This window comes from Martes martes (genome assembly GCF_963455335.1).
Source record: "Martes martes genome assembly, chromosome: 3".
NCBI lineage: Eukaryota > Metazoa > Chordata > Mammalia > Carnivora > Mustelidae > Martes > Martes martes.
Window position 1 is genome coordinate 187,352,297 of NC_137890.1, and position 21,390 is coordinate 187,373,686.

Consider the following 21,390-nt stretch of genomic DNA (forward strand, 5'->3'; position numbering starts at 1 on the left):
GGACTCAGCAGCCAGACTAATTGCTATGATTCAGTTCCTAAGCTGTTGGGAAAAGTAGTTTGGTTTGATATGGATGAATTCTTTATCTTTATTTAAGCACTAGTTCATATGATATAAAAATGTTAATATATCACAGTGGTTCCTTATTTTAAAGAGATTACTTTTGCTTTTTGTAGTCCATTTATATGTTAAAAGGATTATTTGAACTAACTATACGAATCTTTGCATTGTGAAAAGGTTTTCTGTGTGTAACTCTTGTATCATTTCCTTTTTTCTCTGTTCTTTTAGGTAATTACAGATTTTTCTGGAATTGTGCTGGAAAAAAATACAGAAGAAGGACCTTCCGAGGAGAATAAAGGTTGTAGTTTTCTCTGCATAGGGTAGTGCACGTAATCCTCTCTGGTTTATAATGTGGCATTTTGAAACTGATAGTTAATGTTCTCACAGCAGGTTTTCCCAGAAGCATTTTTTTCCTCATAGAGATTTCGTATCTTTTTCTTGTGAATATTTACTCACAAGAAATCTGCTTGAAAAATTCTTTTCAGTCCCTTTTTATTTCTCAGTACATCCATTTGAACAGGGCGTTTCTCATTTCCTGGGGTCTTTTTAGTGACGTGAAAAAAGAATGGATTACCGAACGGCATGTCAGAAACCTTTAGGTCTAAAGCAATTTAATTTTCAAAAAAGGCAAAATACTCTCATTAAGAAATTTCTTCTTCAAACTTAAGCATTCATATAAAAAGTAGAAACCAATATGATTGCTGTCCATTGTTTGAAAACTTAAAATATGCAGTTAGAGGTCTAGTTAGAGCCATGCCTGAGGTGTAGCCTGCAGTGTCGCCTTCAGTTCTCTTCCTCATCCCTGCTCTTTTCTTTGTATCACACCCATTAACTATTCTGTGAAAATACTGGTATGCAAGACCCAATCCGAGGTTGTAGCAAAATTGAACTCTGTGGGCAGAGTAGACGTCCCTGTTCTTGTATGAAAATTCCTGTGTAATACCTTCCTTCTGCCTCTACCCCATGAGGCTTTTGGTGGTGGGGAGAAGGGGAGGGAGGCACTTGTTACTTGAGTACTGCCCGCTTCAGAATAGCACCCTCCCTGGCCTGTCGTGGTGCCTACAAATTCCATCATATAATCCTTTGGGTTAAGGCATAAGTATGCAGATCAAAAAACCTTTTATTTAAATGATCCATCCTAATGGAAAGTAGTAATTCATTTTTTACAAATCAGTTGCTGTGCTAATTCATAGAGAGCAAAGCCCAAGATGAGACATGGGACAGACAAATATTGAAGAGGAAAGTTGTTGGGGTACGAAAAGCCCAGTTTTTGAAAAGAGTTTCTTGTAAGGTCCTATGCTAGGTGTTTGGGGAATATGCAGATGAATATGATATTTCCTCCCCGCAGGGAGGGAAAGTGGCATTCAAATGAAGTATATACATTTAATTATAGGAGGAGTAGTGTGACAATTTCTGTAGTAAACCTGACATTATGGCAAAATAGAGAAGAGCAATATACTAAGATCAGAGAAGGTTTCTAGAAGCATAATTTAAGTAAACACCCAGGCGGAAGTGCATTTCAGACTGAGGTTATGGGGTGTGAGAGCACTACTTGGTACAGATAGGATCAGATAGGGTGCTTTGGCTGAGGATCTGGAGTGTCACGGGTGCTGTGAATGCGTAGGTCGGAGTACAGCTCTCGTACAGTGGAGGAGGAACTGCAGTGCCATGAAAGCAGGAATTAGGGCATCTGAAAAACTGCCAGTTTTGATAGTTTCCTTGGACCTGATCTAACCTAGAGCCAAGTCTCAAATTGTTTTGCAGCTGTGTTTTCTGTTTAGGATCTTTTGTCCCAAAAGTTATATTCCTGTTGAAAATTACTGCTGTCCATTGTTTTGAAAATGCTAAGGAAAAAGTTATGTTCAGGTTTTAATTACAGATATATTAGTCATTTTGTTGTTTAATATATTTTACTGTGTTTCATTGATCCACCCCTCCTTCCTTCTTTCCTTACTGACAGACTGAAGGAAGTATAAAAACGTCTATAAAAAACCTTTATAGGGGCGCCTGGGTGGCTCAGTGGGTTAAGCCTCTGCCTTCAGCTCAGGTCAAGGTCTCAGGGCCCTGGGATCGAGCCTCACATCGGGCTCTCTGCTCAACAGGGAGCCTGCTTCCCCTCTCTCTCTGCTGCTCTGCCTACTTGTGATCTCTCTCTGTCAAATAAATAAATAAAATCCTTAAAAACAAAAAATCTCTATAAAAAATAGAGTTGGTCAAATTAGAATTGACTATGGAATCCTTTGTCCTGAATGAAGTAATTGAGATCTTACATAGAAGGTGTAGTCGCTTCATTTGTCCTACTTCCTAAGCTTGCATATAGGAACTGCTTTTTGTCTGTCTGTCTAATCCAAAGCTGGTGAGAATGTTACCTGCAGTATACCTGATGGTGTGCCCATAGATATCACGGTGAAGTTGATGGTCTGCCTCGTACATCTCAACATCCTCGAACCACTTAATGTAAGTAACATTAAGATCTGTACTTCAGATACTTCAGATCAAATCTGCATTATTTTCTTTGATAGGAAATTGTAAGGAATTGTAAGTTTACCCCAAATTTCACATTTTTCAATAACCAGGAAGTCACCATAAGCGTAAATTATTTGTGTGTGAATATCTTATAAAAGCTGAACAGGGCTTGCAGTAATTTTTCTTTTTAAATGAGAACAATCCAGAGATCACACTTTGAGATTGGGCTTTTTAGACAGTTGGTAAATTCTGTCAGCTCTTCTCTTCTGCCAACTTTGGACTAAGTATTTCATTGAATAAAAAAAGCTATTGGGCATTTACTTGGCAGACCTTAGGATAAGGTATTGAAAACAGTATACAGATCCCTGCTGTCATGGAGCTTTTGTTCTAATGGGATGAAATAGATAATAAAATAAGTATGTAAAAGACGGGATGTGAGTTGGAGATAAATACTCTGGAAGAAAATCAAACAGAAGAGAGAATATTGGGGCAGGAGGAGTTGTAGTTGTAAATAGGGTGGTCAGGAAAGGCCTCTCTGAAAAGGTGACATTTGATTAACGACAGAAGTATCAGCAAACACAGAGGCCCTGAGGCTTGGGTGTGTTTAACTTGGCAGAGGAAGAGCACAGTAGGTCAGTGTTAGCTTAGCTCCTACCGCGCCTGCTTATAACAGGCTTCAGAAGTAATGTGTTAAATGAGTGAATGATGGCAGTATGAGGTCTTTTTAACAGAGATACAGAAATGAACAGGAAAATGATTATTTAAAGCTGTTTTTATTAAGCCTTCCTCCTTTTAGGCTTGCCTCGGGTAACTGATAGGTACGTAAAAAGAGAAACATACATAGATATGCATATTTGTAATGAAAGTTTGACTTCAGCCTTTTATTTTGGGATGTAGCCTCTCTTGACAACACTAGTGGAACAGAATCCTGAAGATATGGGAGACCTCTATCTAGATGTTGCTGAAGCATTTTTGGATGTCGGTGAATATAGTTCTGCACTTCCCCTCCTTAGTGCATTGGTTTGCTCTGAAAGATACAACCTTGCCGTAGTTTGGCTCCGGCATGCAGGTAATAATTTTTTGTGGGAGGGAGAAGTTTAATCATATAACCAGGCAAGAACTTATTTTCCCAAGATGGTAATAATTATTTTAAAATATTAATGTCTTGGTGAAAGTGAAAGTTTCTGGTTTCAGGGCAGTTTCTGAACGTCAGGTTTTTTTGTTTGCTTATTTTTTGAGTATAGTTGACATACAGTGTTATGTTAGTTTCAGGTGTGTGACATAGTGACTCAGTAATCCTACGAATGTCACTATTGTCAGTTGTCTTGGTATGCCACTACCTGATTTTCGCCACACTAATGCTTTGGAAGAGTGATTCATTTAATGGTACCAGCATGAAGTAGGTCTAACATGTCCATGTTAAAAAATACCTTGTATGTGTCTTTTACCTGTCTTAACCATAGGCTCCGATTTCTAGTAATAGGTTGTCAGACTTGGGGTGCAGTCAAATTTTCAAGAGCTTTAATGAATTTATATTAAATATGTTATTTTGAGGAAAAAGTTAATGTATTTTGAGTGTTCTTTGAGCTGCAGATATGCTCAAGATTGGGTTTTATGTATCTTCATTTTATTACATCTAAATTTATAATAATCTGAAATAAACTAGAAAAAATAAGAAAAACAACTAAGTTTCTTAAATGTACAAAAGCCAAAAAATACTCTAGTAGGATTTTATATTGAATCCACATAAAAGATGCATTAAAATTTGAGTAGTCTTTGTCTAGAATACTACATGATGACAGAAAGTTCTAATAGTTCTTAAAATATTACATAATGGTCAAAGGTACTCTATAGAGAAGCATTGATTGACAATTTGGGTTATTTTGAGACATATCACAGATAGGAAATTGCAAAAAAACACTTAGAGATAACTCTTTACTGTTTGGATGACTGAACATGAATACAGATGTGATACCATCATAAAAATGACAGTATTTGTGGTATTTGAATTTTGAAGACATGAGTGAGGAGTTGGAGTTTTTATTGTCGGTTATCAAAGCTTAACCTGAGGATGATACTCAGCAGAGAGTTGAAAAGTTGGAGATTTAAGAAAGCAATTGGAGGCAAAAGTACCATTTTAGGAGGTAATTGCGGTGAAAAAGGAATGAGATAAAAAAGTCCTAGATTAGTGTTATCACTATTACAGTGGTGAGTTCAACTGATGGAACTTAATGATTGACATAAAATTTGAGGAATAGAGCCCAATAATCCCCTTCTGAGAACTTACCCTGAGGAAATAATTGAGTATGACAGGAGATAGTTTATATTGGGGGTCATGGAACCTAGGAGCCCGGCAAGTAACAAAGTGAGTGAAGTAGGCAAGTAAAGAGACTCAAGGTAGTGGGGAGAACTGGAGAATCCTCTCTGAAGGACGCTGCTGCTGTTTCTCAAATCTGTACTTTTCAAAAGAATCCAGTAACTTGGGAGTTCATAAAAATCCCAGTTTTAAAAAATGTAGACTGTGTATTGTTTTTAACAGCACTATGGCTTAAAAAATGGATCTGTGGGCTAGATTGGCTTGCCACTTTTTAAACTACGGCTTATATACATGAAAATGTTTACTGCATTAGGGTAAACATTTGGAAATAACCCAAATATTGGATAATATGGTAAAATTAATAATCAGTTGAATGTTATAAACATTCAGAATGGTAGGGAAGACGTGGGAAGTGTTGAAAGCTTAATGCTAAGTGAATAAAGCAGAACTCCAAAGTGTATATCTGTGTTGTTTGTATCCGTGTAGCTATTTGGATTTAGTTAGAGAAATCGATAGATTGATCAGTCAATAGATGGAGATTAGATGGGTTAGTTGTTTTAAAGTACTAGAAATAAGCATTTCATTTTTGTTACAATTATTTTTTTACTGCTGTAAAGTTTTTTTTTTAATGGAAAAATAATCTTGGCAAGCTTACAGATCTGTAGATCATATTTATGCTTTATTTTAACATCATCTTAGAATGTTTAAAGGCCTTAGGCTATATGGAACGTGCTGCGGAAAGCTATGGCAAAGTGGTTGATCTGGCCCCCCTTCATTTGGATGCAAGAATTTCACTTTCCACCCTTCAGCAGCAGCTGGGGCGTCCTGAGAAAGCTTTGGAAGCTCTGGAACCCATGTATGATCCAGATACTTTAGCACAAGATGCAAATGCTGCGCAGCAGGTAGGCTCTGTCACATAAAAGGAAGTTTTTCTTGGTAGATTATATTTTTGAACTTTCTCCTCCATTAAAGACGTCTCTACAGCGTATATCCAAAAAGTTTATTTTAGTATATTAAATTCACCTTTTTTTTTTTTTAAAGATTTTATTTATTTATTTGACAGAGAGAGACACAGAGAGAGAGGGAACACAAGCAGGGGGAGTGAGAGAGAGAGAAGCAGGCCTCCAGCTGAGCAGGGAGCCCGATTTGGGGCTCGGTCCCAGGACCCTGGGACCAAAGCTGAAGGCAGATGTCCAACGGCTGAGCCACCCAGGCGCCCCTCAGCATTTTTGAAAAGTGATTTCGAATCTTAAGTTTCAGCCTCTTGTTAGACATTATAAATTACAGTATCTAAAATATTGGATTTTTAAGTTGTGAAAGATCATAAAGCAAATGTTCTTAAGGTTTGATTTCTAAAATAAAACTTTTCTGTGCAAACAAAACAACTTGCAGAAAGGAATCTTGTCACATTCATTATCATGTGCTCATTTATTTAGGAACTGAAGTTATTGCTTCATCGTTCTACTCTACTGTTTTCTCAAGGCAAAATGTGTGGTTATGTGGACACCTTGCTTACCATGTTAGCCATGCTTTTAAAGGTGGGTAATGGTCTTTCTGTACATTAGCACTGTTGATTTTTTAAATGTTTCAAATTTGATTTAAGCATAGATTATAGCTGTTAAACTTTTTTTTTAAAGATTTTATTTATTTATTTGACAGAGATCACAAGTAGGCAGAGAGGCAGGCAAAGAGAGAGGGAGGAAGCAGGCTCCCTGCTGAGCAGAGAGTCTGAAGTGGGGCTCAATCCCAGGACCCTGAGATCATGACCCGAGCCGAAGGCAGAGGCTTAACCCACTGAGCCACCCAGGCACCCCAGGAGAGCTATTAAACTTTTGAAAATGGAAGTCAGATATAGACAGAAGACTTAGAAGTTAATTGTATGTACAGTTGACCTTTGAACAACATGGGAATTAGGGACACCAACCCTAACACACTTGGAAATCCATGTATAACTTTTGACTTCCTAAAAACTTAACTACTGATAGCCTGCAGTTAAATGGAAGCCTTACTGATGACGTGAACAGCTGATTAACATATATTTTGTAGGTTGTATGTATTATAGATACATACAATAAGGGAAGCTGGAGAAAAAATGTTAAAAAATGTTAAGAAAATTAGGAGGAAGAGAAAATACATTTACAGTACTATACTATAAAAAATTCATGTATAAATGAATCTGTGCAGTTCAAACCTGTTGTTGTTCAAGGGTCGACTGTAATTGAAACTTCTACTTAACTGTGGAGTAAGGAAATAAAATCTTTGCTAGTACCTATCTAGAAAAGTGAGAACCATAGAATAATCAGATATTGGCCTTCTAGACACCACCATGTGCCAGAATTATTTGCTTTGCAAAAATGTTTTCCACATGTGACATTTCTGAGTCTAGTGTTTTTGTTGGGAAGTAGTTTGTGTGTATGTGTTTGTGCATAAGAATTTATGTAACTTCTTTTTCCCTACTAAGATGTGATCTACATTCCTCTGGTAGGAAGAAAAAAATAAATCTATTCATTCTCTTTTAGGTGTTTAAATGCACAATAATTTGGCCTTTTTTTTTCCTACTAAAGATTACAGGCACACCTGCAATACTTGTGTCCCGCAGATTTTCTTTTTCTTTCCTTTATTTCCTTTTAAGATCTTATTTATTTCAAAGAGGGAAAAAGCGAGCATGTGAACAGAGGGAGAGGGACTCCGCACTGAGGACACGCTCAGTGTGGGGCTCAGTTCCAGGACTGAGATCATGACCAGAGCCGAAGTCAGACGCTTAACTGGCTGAGCCACCCAGTCACACCACCCCCACAATAGATTTTCTTTAAAAAGTTATATGACCTGAGCGCCTGGCTGGCTCAGTTGCTAGAGCTTGCAACTCTTGATCTTGGAGTTGTGAGTTTGAGCCCCGCATTAGGTATGGAGATTACTTAGAAATAAAATACTAAAAAGAAATAATATGACTAAAAAATCTCAAATTATTATCTTTAATTCAGGTAGCAATGAATAGAGCCCAAGTTTGTTTGATATCTAGTTCCAAATCTGGAGAGAGGCATCTCTACCTTATTAAAGTGTCAAGAGACAAAATATCAGACAACAGTGACCAAGAGACAGCAAATTGTGATGCAAAAGGTAACTCTTTCATTTGCTTTATTACATAAAATACTCCTGAAGTATCACCTGATAGTAATCTAATTGAAAATATACCCTTTTTTTTTTTAAGATTTTATTTTTTTTATTTTTTTGACAGACAGAGATCACAAGTAGGCAGAGAGGCAGGCAGAGAGAGGGGGAAGCAGGCTCCCCGCTGAGCAGAGAGCGCGATGTGGGGCTTGATCCCAGGATCCTGGGATCATGACCTGAGCCGAAGGCAGAGGCTTTACCCCACTGAGCCACCCAGGCACCCCGAAAATATACCCTTTTCAAATAAAATAAAATTTTGTAATCCAGATTCCTTAAGTATAATAAACTCATTTGATGTTAAGAAAGAAAAGGAAGGTTATGTAAATACTTTCACTTCTGAAAATTGAAAGGAAAAATCTGCTTGGATCTTCCTGTGAAAAAAGTAAATGGAACTTTTGACTTTTTAAGAAGAAAATATACCTTATTTTACGAAACCTGTGAAGATGAGATGGCAGTATCAATCACTGTATTTGTCCAGTGACTTCAGTTACATGTTTCATTCTCTGTTAAATTCACTTTTGACAAATGCAGTAATAGTCATAGAAACTCTGAAAATAAATTGCTTTGACCCAGTCTCAAGTAATACGACTTTAAAAGGCATCTGTTTTTAGCTGGTAATGCATCAAGTACGCTTGGGTGAGGTTATTACTCAGAAAACTTGAAAAAAGTTTAAATTGGAATTAATCAGTCTGTCAGAAAATTATTTCATTGTTAATTAAGTCAGTAGACCTTGTTAAATAATTGTTACAGGCATGGCAGTGCACCGTGGGGTAGGATTTAGAATCCAGAAGAGCTAAATTGCTATAAGCACATTATAAGGACCTAACATTAAGCGAGGTTTTGCAGGGAGGGGAGTCAGGAGACGAATGGCGGTCAGCTGCTCAGAATCTAGTCATAGATGCCTCAGAGCCCTGCTGGCTCAACAGTCCACCCAAAGGTAGACTCTGCTTCATGTATTTAAGACTATTTCCTTAAGGAAGGTATATTTTTCTATACATGTGATCCTTCCTGGTTTTCTCTTTCAGTATTTTCTCCTTTCAGGTCTATCGTTCATTTTTCTTAGGCTCATAAGGGGTTTTTTGTTAGTTCATTTCCTCCTGGTGGGCATCACATTACACTGGTGTGTACCAGGACAGGACGCAGGGCCTCTTCATGTTACATGCATCTACATATCCTGATGTTTTCACTCAGCATTTTCTCACAGGTGTTTTCTCATGTTGCTCTTTTCTTCATAGCTGTTACCATTAAGGAATGGGTAATATTCCATTGATAGTTCCATATTTTAATTATTCCCTTATTTTTTGATATATGGTTGCTTCTGATAATTTTCTTTTATAGATGGTCCTGCAGTGAGCATCGTCATGCCTATATCCATATTTTTGACTACTTGTATAGGTTAGAGTCTCAGAATTCTGGGTTGAAGGCTAAAAAATTTTGTGGCTTTCAGTATTTCTCAAGAATTACAAATTTATAAAAAGGGGCTTCTTACAGACAAATAAGGCAGGGTTTTTAAGGAAGGACATTTTGAGGCAGAGAAAAGAAAAATAAGATTATAACAAGATCAAGAACAATCTGAATCTCAAATTACAAATTTCAAGTGCTTTGTTAAACATTTGAATGCTTTGTATGTGAAGTATCCTGTATCTGACCTCGGTCATGGCATACATGCTTGTTCTGCCCTAGAGGACCAGGTATCCTAGCTAGCACCGAGATATAAATGAGGAAGCTGGACTTTGTAGAGGACAGATCCAAAGTAAGAATAATTTGGGATTGCCGATTGTTAAGCAGAGCAGAAAGGGTGGTGTTGAAGTAGTGTAAACGAGCAGCTATCCACTTCTCATATTATCAGAAGAGTGTTGGCAAGAATTCAGGCCCATAGGATTGTGGTTATTAAATTTAACCTTAAAACTGATCATGTGAAATTTTCTAATACTGCTGTTTCCTAAAATACAGTGTCCTAACTGATTTTCACTGGTATCATTTTAGCAATATTTGCTGTACTCACGAGTGTCTTGACAAAAGATGACTGGTGGAACCTTCTGTTGAAGGCCATATATTGCTTGTGTGACCTATCCCGATTTCAGGAGGCTGAGCTACTTGTGGATTCTTCATTGGAATATTACTCATTTTATGATGACAAGCAGAAACGCAAAGAACTAGAATACTTTGGTCTTTCTGCTGCAATACTGGACAAAAATTTCAGAAAGGCATACAACTATATCAGGTAGTTTTCTAATAGTTAATTTTAGATTCCTTGAAAGAGTATGTGTATTCACTTTGGCTTAGTCTCTTATGCTCAAGAATTAAGAAGTTGTTTTATTTTAACTCTCTTGTTGCTCTCTGGTTAATTCAGGTCATTGGTGATTCTCAGGGCCATCCCCTCTCATATAGCCTCTTGTGCCTTAATCTCCCCATTTATAAAATGATATCATAATACTACCACCTGGTAGGATTATTGTGAGGGTTAAGTGGTTTATTATATATAAGGCCTTTTAACAATGTCTGGCACACATTATTATTAATTATTATTCCCTGTTCGTTGTACTGCAGCTCTAGGGGCAAGGGGAGAAACGGTGAAACTTAAACTATTTGATTTTTTGTTATTGTGTTGAAAAGAACAAACAAGATGTAGAAATACTAAAGCAGCATTTTCTGGGAAAAATCTTTGCGTAAATGTTTCTGCTTAAATACATTGCGACAGTCTGCTTTTTCTTGGAAGATGTTGCTGCACTGAAGGATTTCATTCTTAGAAATAGAAGTTTTTCTTTTACACAGTTTATTACCTTCACCATCTTTCTACAATTTTAGGGTAATGGTAATGGAAAATGTGAATAAACCTCAGCTCTGGAACATTTTCAATCAGGTTACCATGCACTCCCAAGAAGTACGACATCATCGTTTCTGCCTTCGCCTAATGCTGAAAAACCCAGATAATCATGCCCTGTGTGTCTTAAATGGACACAATGCATTTGTATCTGGTAGTTTTAAGCATGCGCTTGGTAAGTGTCCTGGACATGACTTTGTCAAGTGTGGACGAAGTGGTGGTTAACAGGTAGGCTGGCCTCTGGAATGGAACTACCTGTGTTTAAATCGCACTCAGTTTCTTTATCTCTGAAATGAAGGTAATATTTGGACCTACCTTAGAAATTACTGTGAAAATTAAATGTGTTAATATAAAGTATTTTTTTAATGCCTGGCCCATATAGTAAGTAGCTGTTAGCAACAATGTTAATATTAATACTTATTTTCCTTATGAAGCTTTGGTTTCAAAAGGCTGAAGTAAGTCGTAATTCATTCTAAAGGTCAACAGTTCCCCTGCTGAGGCTTGATTTTTTTTTTTTTTTAAATTTTGAAGATTTTTAAAAAAAATTTATTAGAGAGAGTGCACACAAGCAGGGGGAGCGGCAGGGAGAGGGGGAGGCAGGCTCCCTGCAGAGCAGATACCCCAATGTGGGGCTCAGTCCCGGGACCCTGGGATCGTGATCTGAGCCGAAGGCAGGCGCTTAACCCACCAAGCCACCCAGGTGCCCCTCCTCCTTTTATTTTTAAGAGAGGGAGTATGTACAAGTAGGAGAGGGGAGGAGAAGGCTGGAGAATCTTAAGCAAGCTCCACACCCAGCATGGAGCCCAACACAGGGCTCTATCTCATGACCTGAGCCAAAATCAAGAACCAGAAGCTTAACCAACCGAGCTGCCCAGGTGCCCCGGGTTGTTTTTAAAATAATTTTCATTAATTATGGATACTTTGCCACTTGATTTTAATTTGCTGTAGTACAAAAAGGATTTAAGATTTGCTGATAGTTCCTCGAGGAGACAAGTCTTTATGTCAAGATTTATTTACATGGTGCCTGCTAATTCTAATTAAACTCAGGGAAAATTAATCACTTGAAATCCTCTGTAATAATGAGTCAGAAGCAGGTAAGTAGAAAAATGTCTGGCCAAATGCTTAAACTTAAAATGAGGCATGTGTCTCTTGCTGGCTAAAAGCTAATGTTGCCAGGTTCACTTCTGGATAAACTGGGATGTTAGCTGTTTAATACTTCAGTGTTTCTTCACGGATGGCCGGTATTTTTATAGTCGTTCAGCCAGTAACCTTGCACATCAGATGTTGAAACTCCTCTATTGTATGGGGACTTGTTTGCTTAATGTTAAGAAATATAAAATAGAGATTTATATTGTTGTCTTATATTTAGGACCTTTTACAGAGGTAAAAATAGAAAGTGCAAATGGCAGTCTACCATCTGTGCTGCTAAAGAGGTTCTGGGGTGCAGAACCTTCTGGCATAGAAGCTGGAAAGAATGGAGGTTTTTATCTATGTATGACAAATTCTAGATCATCCCTTTAGAAGAAAAATCTGCTTAAAATTTTTCTTCAATTCCCCTATCTCATATGGTTAAGCTTTTGACATGAAATAATTTCGTATGTAGAATACATGGAAACACGGAAGACATCTTTTTCTCAGGAAACCACACCCATAATCTAAAAAACAAAACAGAACTATTTTTCTCACCTCCATGAGCCATCATATTTGAATTCAGAAAAAACAGATCGATTAATTTTACAGAAGAATTTGCCAAAAGACACCTCTTGTTTCTTTTAAAATAGATTTAAGATCATAAAAATAGGTTTATGATCATAATTAATAAATTGTTCATTTTGGAAATATTACTCTACATGGAAGTATCTAGCTGTGCCTAGAAGAAAGTTAGTTTTAGTTGCTCACATTTAATCTTTGTAGTCAGGATACATTTATAGGTGTAAATCCTCCGAATTTTATTATATTTTATGCATTGTTTTAAAATCCAAACTAATGTGCATCTGATTGATATTTTAGAAAACATACCTTGCATATGTTAAAAATCAGTACTGTTCAGCCATAAAATACATTTGAATAAGTGAAGAAACAAGGAACCGTGCTCGTGTCACACCATTTGACATCACTTTCTTTTTTCAGGACAATATGTGCAAGCCTTTCGCACCCATCCCCATGAACCTCTCTACAGCCTCTGTATAGGCCTGACATTTATTCACATGGCGTCTCAGAAGTATGTCTTAAGGAGACATGCTCTCACTGTGCAGGTAATTCATTTGGCTTTCTCATTTCTTGGTTTTCTATTCTTTAAAAATGAATATACTTAATGCTTTTATTGTCCTGCTTCAAAAGTAATACCTGCTTAGTGTTCATGATGAGAGTTCCCAACACCTGTCCCTGTGTTCAGCACTCAGGGACTCAACAGCTAGTGGTGCTCCTGGCTAACTAAGACTTATGTAGCCATGTAGAAAGAGGACACAGCCAGATCATACAGAAAGAAGGCAGCAGAATCTGGAGGGTTCCCTATACTGTAGAGCCCCTGAGGCCTCCAGCCTTCTAGGTCTGAAGACTGATTTATTGTAAATCCATTTAAAATACATATATAAAAGTATATACAGTAACGTATGAGTATGTGGCTGTGTGATTGTTTCCTTACATCATCACCAACAGATTGCTCTTTTAAAGCTTTCTGGTTCTTACAGAAATTTGTAATTAGTCTTCTCATATTCTTGTTTACTTTTTTATATAGCTCGTGTTCTCTAATAAGAATATAAATTCCAGGGATGCCTGTGTGACTCGGTTGGTTAAGCATCCGACTCTTGATTTCAGCTCAGGTCATGATCTTGGAGGAGTGGAGTGGAGCCTGCTTAAGATTGCATGTTCTTTCGCCAAAAAAAAAAAAAAAAAAGTATAAATTCCAAAAGATGAGTCATCTGTCTTGTTTACCACTGTATCTTTAAAACTTTTGTGTTGTTTGTATGTTTGTATGTTTGATGCATTTTATTATTTATTTATTTTATTTTCACCACTGGATGTATTTATTTAGAGAGGGTTATATGTTTGATGCATTTTAAAGACATGTTTTCTTTTTTTTTTTTTAAAGATTTTATTCATTTATTTGACAGAGAGAGAGAGAGATAGATCACAAGTAGGCAGAGCAGCAGGCAGGGAGAGAGGGGGAAGCAGGCTTCCTGCTGAGCAGAGGGCCCGATGCGGGGCTTGATCCCAGGACCCTGAGATCATGACCTGAGCTGAAGGCAGAGACTTAACCCGCTGAGCCACCCAGGTGCCCCTAAAGACATGTTTTTTTAAGTAGTTATGGAAGGGAAGAATATGTTGGCTTGAATGGAGTAGTAAAGGATTCTTTGTTTTGTTTTTTTAAAGTAAAATGGTTAAAAGAAAGCCTAAATTCAAATGGTGATAATTGTTGAAGCTGGGTATTGGGGTCCATTATAACGTTCTCTTTACTTTTGTATATTTGAAAATTTTTATAATGAAAGGTAAAAACAAAAAGCCCAGAAATTTTCCTTTTCCTGGGTATTTATTTGTGATACTTGTCCACTTCTTGCTCTGTGCATTTTTCTTTTTCTTTTTTTTTTTTTTTTTTAAGATTTTATTTATTTATTTGACCCGCAGAGATCACAAGCAAGCGGAGAGGCAGGCAGAGAGAGATGGGGAGGCAGGCTTCCCGCTGAGCGGAGAGCCTGATGCGGGGCTCCATCCAGGACCCTGGGATCATGACCCGAGCTGAAGGCAGAGGCTTTAACCCACTGAGCCACCCAGGCGCCCTGCTTTTTTTTCTCTCTTAATGGATACTTTTGCTCTGTTAAGTATGTAGGATTGCGTATAAATTAAATATGTAATGAACGTGCACTATGCTGGAAATGGGCAGATAGTAGTGAGTATACAGGCCAAAATTCCTTGCCCTCATGAAGCTTATGTTCTGGTAAATACTGATAGGAAATTGTTATGGATTGACTTATTATTAAACAGTTAAAATATGTAGTTTTTTGGCCTGGTGAGGAAAAAATTTATATACTTCAACGTAATTTAGAAGCTAAATTTCAAATCACTTTTATAGTTAAACGGCAGTTTTTAATTTGTTGAGGATAGAGATTAAGCAACAAGAGATGGGTGTATGGGAGTTTGTTGTCCTAATCTTTGTACTTTTGTGTGTTTTAACCATTTCCATTAAAAAAGTTTCCAAAAACAAGTTTTATTGTAAATACCATGATTCTTAAATTGTTTTAATTTCTCGTGAATCTATTTCTTCATTCTATGTGACCAGTTTGTTTTTAAGTACATGGTATTTACAGTGCAGCTGTAATAATGCTGACTCCATGTGTGTTACAGTGTCCAAAAGCACCTTGCCTCTTCCTGTATTAATTTCCACCTTTCATGTAGCTTTCAGTTACCAGCCACAGAAAGTTACAAACTGTAAAAGTACAAGTGTCCTATGTTAAGTAATTAAACAAATATATTATCTGTGAATACAGAATATAAAATGCAACTATTCCCTGGGTGATCTGCTTTCAAATAAATGGTTACAAATTATTCTTCATAAACAAATAATAAAAATCAATGAATTCTTTAGAATTAAAGCATTTTAGGGATAAAAATAATTATGTTCACTAAAAAAAATCACTTTCTGAATAACAAAAGAACCTTATGTATACGAATATGACCTCTATGATACTGAAAATGATGGATCTCAGTTAAGTAAAGCAGACAAACTATTAGTCTCAAATATCAAATCTTATTTTAAAGTAACAAATTGCAAAAATTGGAGGAAGAATAGTAAGTAATCCCAAATGAACTACTGCAACCTAAATAAACTTGCAAGTCTTTTGATACAATAATAGGATTTGAGTTACTTGCTACATTTTAAGAAATTTTTAACAAATTTAGGAGACCCATGAAACACTCAGTAAGTAATTAGTGATTTAAAAACTAGGTAATGGGGACAGCCAGTTTATCTCTTAGGTACTATGAGTCATCAAATATAAAAACTACAAAAATAGGACAAAAAATTTTAATGAAATAGAAACAAAAGTTTTAACATTAAGTATGTTAATGTTACATTTCAAACATTTTTATCACATTATTCACTAAAGGGCCCAAGTATACACTATCTTTAAAATATTAAATACAGATAGAAGAAATCATAAAAGATTTTAGTAAAACATATGAAATTAGTTTGTTTCAGAGCTGCACTCTGAAGTAACCAGTTTTTCCGTAAAGTCTGAGTCAGGAGCTTTCAGGGGAAAAAAAAATGACTTTTTTGTTGTTGTTGTTAAGAAGTTAATGAGAGAGGTAACTTACAAAAAGGTACTATTTACCCAGAAAGCTGCTTCTCCCTGAGAAGAAACCTTTCTAAAATTATCTTAAGGCCTCAGATTTTATATTTTGCTCAAGTTTTAGACATCTTGAATCAAAAATTTTATTGGCCTCTAACGTCACAAAAGCCAACTTGGAACCTTCAAAAAAAAAACAACCTGTTGTTGTTAAAGATTATGGATCTCTGACAGTTGTGACATTTGGCTTTGTTTTCTGTGAATATTTTATCCTTAGCTTAAAAAAAAATCTTTTATACCTTCAGAAGAGCTCTTGACTACACTGTGATATGGAACTACACTACAGATATATGTTCTTTGAGGATGGGACTTTTTTTTTTTTAATTGTATTTTGTGCAGGTATTGTATTCCTGGTACATATATTGGTTCAAATACATATTTGTCCAGTGATTACAATATGGAATTGTTTATCTTTTTGGTAGGGCTTTTCTTTTCTTAATCGATACCTCAGTATCCGTGGACCTTGCCAGGAATCATTCTACAATTTGGGCCGTGGTCTTCACCAACTGGGGCTGATTCATCTTGCAATCCACTATTATCAGAAGGCCCTGGAACTTCCTCCACTTGTGGTAGAGGTATTTTATGATTTACTTCTGCTTTTTTATTTTTTTAAGATTTTATTCCTTTATTAGAGAGAGCTCACGAGCGGGGGTGGGGGAGGGAAAGGAGGGAGAGAACCTCAAGCAGACTTCTTGCTAAGCACAGAGTCTGACGTGGGGCCTGATCTATGACCCTGAGATCGTGACCTGAGCCAGAATCAAGTGTCCGTGCTTATCCAGTTGCGCCACCCAGGGGCCCCTGTATGATTGACTTTACAACTGATGAGTCACTTCATTTCGTCTATCGATAAGTACAGTTAGCTCACGTCATAGTCGACAGTGAAATAAATTGTGTATTAGAATGCATTTTTTCTTTATTGAATGTATTTATGTAATTGTGTTCAGCAACAAGTAGCTCTTCATCATTCTGGCCTTGTGACCTGATCAGCAACCATGTGGGTATACACAGCTTGTGGTTATGACCATCTCAGTTACCTTACGGTAGCCCCTGTGGTTTACAGGTATGAGCTGGTAGACACAAAGCCTGAGTATTGAGTAATACAGCCATTGTTCATTTTCAAGTTCAAGTATAACTAACGTATTTCTTTATAAAGATGGAAGACCAGTATAAATATAGTTTTAAGATAAGGTAATACAGGGTAAAGTGTTGCTAATACTATGATAATCTGTGTTTAAAGTCTCATTCCTATTTAAATTTCTGAAGAAAAATACTGTTTTCATCCTCACATGTCCTCACAACTGTTTTGTACTACCCTTGTTCAATGTTAAGTCATTAAACAAATGAATACATATGTTTATAGTTATGCTGATGAAATATGTACACTTTTGTGTTCTTTATTTCATAAATACCTTTAGGTATTGCTCCTTAAGCTTTATAGGTATCACTTTTCGTTGTTGTAGGTATTTTTACAGTTGACCCCAAAATTTTGTATTGGGGAAGATTTAGAAACACAGATCTAACCTACCCCATTGAGTTCATTGCTTTGCTATTTAAGTAGAAAAAAAGCTAATAACACCCCTAGGGTAATTATTATTAAATTGGTATATGTTTTCTTATACCTATCCTTTAAATGCCTTTCTGTTACATAGTACAGGTATTTTTTCCCCATCTAGTCATTTGTGTTATAATATTTTCTTTTTTAAATGAGTAAGTTTTACGTTTTTAATGAATTCATATCTATTAAGCTTTTCCTTTATAGTTTCTGTTTTTGCTATTATACTTAGAAGGGCCTTTTCTACCCAAGATTATATTATTATATCATTTAGCCATAACTTTTTTCTTTTATGGTTTCATTTTCTTAATCTTAAATTCTTAATTCATCTGGAGTTTATTCTGCTGTTGTTTCTGGGTGAAACTTTTTTCTTTAACTTATTGGTTAGACATCCTTATTTAATAATATAGTTATTACAGCGATTAACTGAATCAGCATTACCTAATAAAAATTTAGATCCAAGGTATATGCCTAGTTTTATGTGTTTTTTATAGTGTCATGAATTTTAGTATTTAAATACTGTTATTTGCCATAAAATTGTCCCGGTTGTCAGTTTGAAATATAACTCATTCATGTATTTTTCCTCCTAGGGTATAGAAGTTGACCAGTTAGACTTACGAAGAGATATTGCCTACAACTTATCTCTCATTTATCAGAGTAGCGGGAATATTGGAATGGCTCAAAAGCTTTTGTATACCTATTGCTGTGTATAAAGTACCTCAACTGCGAGAGAAGCATCGGTGCTCTGTGTGTGGACCACTGTTCTCTTAAGGGCTTAGGATTAACCCCCAACTGGAAATGACGGTTTCAGAATTATCTGTGTATTTAACTTTTAATATGTGATAATGATCTTTTGATATGCAAAATTATCATTCCTTTAAGAATTTGTACATTCTTCTGTCATTTTCTTTTTAGTAAAATTGTCCCCAAAGGTGAAATGGAGATTGTTAGCCTCTAAGCCAGCTTGGGGTTGAGTGTGCTAATTTTTTACTCATACCATTTATTCATCTGTGCGTTCAGTACTATACATTAAATACCTGTGTACCAGGCCCTGTGATGGGTCCTTGGAATACAGTAGTAGGGCAGACGTGACCTCTCAGTATGGTTCTTTAACTATAGAACTTGAGTATGCGTTCATTTGAAAGAGATGTTTGCTGTGTTTTCCGCCGACATTCTCATTGTTGAGTCGTCCTCGTATTTGTGCTCTGCTGCTATTGCACGGGCAGTTTCTCAAATACAATAGGAAAGGACGTTGCTTATTGAAGGAAAGACCACTTGGGACTCTTTCTCATATTAACACAATGGTGTGATTCACTTGGCTCCTATGAAAATGATTTGAAATGGTTATGTAGTAGGAAGACACATAATAGAGTTTATCTTTTACTTGTCACCTGCATGTATCTTAGTTGTATAGATCAAGACCTGGGAGACTGGCATAATTCAAAACATCCTGTTCCAAAGCAGATTAAAAACATGCATTACCAGTGTTGGTGGTTTTCAGACCAAAAAATAGGAAAGAGAGGACAGCATTCAATAATGTGACCTAGTTTGCATTTCAAGATCACTAGGAATGTAGGAAGACTAGGTAATTGTATGTATGGAATAAAGTATTGCTGTGATAAACTACAAGAACTAGATTAGTTTTTTTTTTATTAAATGTGGTATGTTTTTGAATCTAAGATAACAATACTTTTAAGATACACTACTGGTTTACTAACAGCTCCAAGAGTTTCTTTTTAGGGGAAAAATGTTGTAATAAATGTGCATATGGATTGTAAGACCTAGTCTAATTGTGGGAGGAAAACAAGAGACTTAGGATCAAAGAAATACAAGGAGGGCTTTTTAGGAATTCTTAACTGCTCTTTATCCTGTATACACAACTTTATAGTTGAAAAGCAAAATTTGTATATATTAAGTAAATGTATCATGCACTCTGCATGTGTGTATTTAAATGTGTATATACTTTAAATAAATTCTATTTTTATAATTAAAAATTAATTCTTTCACATGCTTATATATTTTATTTCCTGCCATTTGCAGGTAATAATAAAGCTAACTGATAGTTTGTAAGTTAGATTTATATCTTTGAATCCTATGGAATTGGGTATTCTATGTTCTGAGTTTTTCTTTTGAATTAAACTTAGAGTAGGCTATTGGGGCACCTGGGTGGCTCAGTCGGTTGGATGTGTGCCTTCAGCTCAGGTCATGATCCCAAAGTCTGGGATCAAGCCCCATGTGGGGCTCCCTGTTCAGCACGGAGCCTGTTTCTCCCTCTCCCTCCTGCTTGTGCTCTTTCTCTGTCTTGGCTCTCTCTCTCAAGTAAATAAAACCTTCAAAAAACAAAAAACAAAAAAACTCACTGGACTATGACTCCAGTTGAAGTGCTTAACAGCCTTGTAGGAAACAATAAATCTCCCTAGCAGTCTTTTTTTTTTTTTAATAAATGTTGATTGAAACTCGATCTTTCATTTTTTTAAGACCTTATTTATTGATTTGTGAGAGAGTCCAAGCAGGTGGAGGGGCAGGACAGCAAGAGAGGTAGGCTTCCCCACTGAGCAAGGAGCCCGATGCAGAACTTGAATCCAAGACCCTGGGATCCTGACCGAAGCCGAAGGCAGGTGCCCAACCAACTAAGCCACCCAGGCATCCGTCTCTAGCAGTATTTTAAGAAAAAATGTTGACATTGCATGAATTTGTTTAGCATTTAAAATCAAAGCTACCACTTGCTGAGTGTTTACTATGCTACTGTATGCTAAGTACAGTGCTGGATACTCTAGATAACGTTATTTCTGCTCCTCTTAGAGAATCACCTGCAAGGTAGGTGTTATTGCTGATCATCTCCATCTTATATATGAGAAATTAAATGTCATTTTCAAGATCACTGGCAAGTTCATTCACAGGAACATACTTACTCCAGTTCAGAGTAACAACAACATAGAAGTTGAGCGTAAGTTTATTTTAGAAAAAGGAGAATGGCTGTATTTTTTCTTTCTCTAGGCCATCAGCCTATTAAAAAAGCACCTGTAGTAAACATCTTTGGAGGTGTCTTTTAAAAAGCTGGTACTCGGGATGCCTGGTGGCTCAGTGGGTTAAAGCCTCTGCCTTCTGCTCAGGTCATGATCCCAGGGTCCTGGGATTGAGCCCTACATCAGGCTCTCTGCCCGGCTGGGAGCCTGCTTCCGCCTCTCTCTCTGCCTGCCTCTCTGCCTACTTGTGATCTCTCTCTGTCAAATAAAAAGCTGATACTCATTAGCAGGCATCCTCACTCCAGTCACGGGATCCTGACAGCCACTTGATACGGTAAGATCTTTTTCTACTGGTCTCTGTTGATTCAGCTGAGTGTCTCCTAAACCAAGCTGGACCAATCAAGAGTTTCCTCGGACCTTCCCTGGGAATTTTAGAATTGAGATGGAATTTTTCTGTAGGTTTGGAACATAAGGACAATTACTGCTTTCCCTGTGGGCCAACTAGCAGTTAACCCCTTCTGTTGAGCAAGAAAAATAGAACCGATGCATTAAGCAGAACTGAGATGGAGAGGAGGCTCAGTTGTTCTAGAGATTTTTCCAGTTTCCATTCCCATCCTTTCTAAAGCTGTGTTCTTACCCTTGTATTCTTTGTATAAGATATACCCAGTTCTATAATTTCACTTTAAAAATTCATA

General features: G+C 36.7%; 1 protein-coding gene across 2 annotated transcripts in view; it reads left to right on the forward strand.

Moving 5' to 3' along the window:
- Nucleotides 1-19,718, forward strand: part of GTF3C3 (general transcription factor IIIC subunit 3) — a 36,288-nt gene extending 16,570 nt beyond the window's left edge. The window contains exons 8-18 of one of the 2 annotated variants that reach the window (XM_080799763.1): nucleotides 289-358; nucleotides 2,414-2,517; nucleotides 3,424-3,595; nucleotides 5,543-5,745; nucleotides 6,280-6,381; nucleotides 7,825-7,960; nucleotides 9,998-10,235; nucleotides 10,820-11,010; nucleotides 12,966-13,090; nucleotides 16,600-16,752; nucleotides 18,320-19,718. In XM_080799763.1, the coding sequence (XP_080655889.1) occupies nucleotides 289-358; nucleotides 2,414-2,517; nucleotides 3,424-3,595; nucleotides 5,543-5,745; nucleotides 6,280-6,381; nucleotides 7,825-7,960; nucleotides 9,998-10,235; nucleotides 10,820-11,010; nucleotides 12,966-13,090; nucleotides 16,600-16,752; nucleotides 18,320-18,442 (1,617 nt within the window). In that variant the 3' untranslated portion in view covers nucleotides 18,443-19,718. Of the gene's footprint in view, nucleotides 1-288; nucleotides 359-2,413; nucleotides 2,518-3,423; nucleotides 3,596-5,542; nucleotides 5,746-6,279; nucleotides 6,382-7,824; nucleotides 7,961-9,997; nucleotides 10,236-10,819; nucleotides 11,011-12,965; nucleotides 13,091-16,599; nucleotides 16,753-18,319 lie in introns of those variants that run through there. The other variant, XR_013966616.1, reaches the window with a different exon arrangement.
- The last annotated feature ends 1,672 nt before the right edge of the window (nucleotides 19,719-21,390 follow it).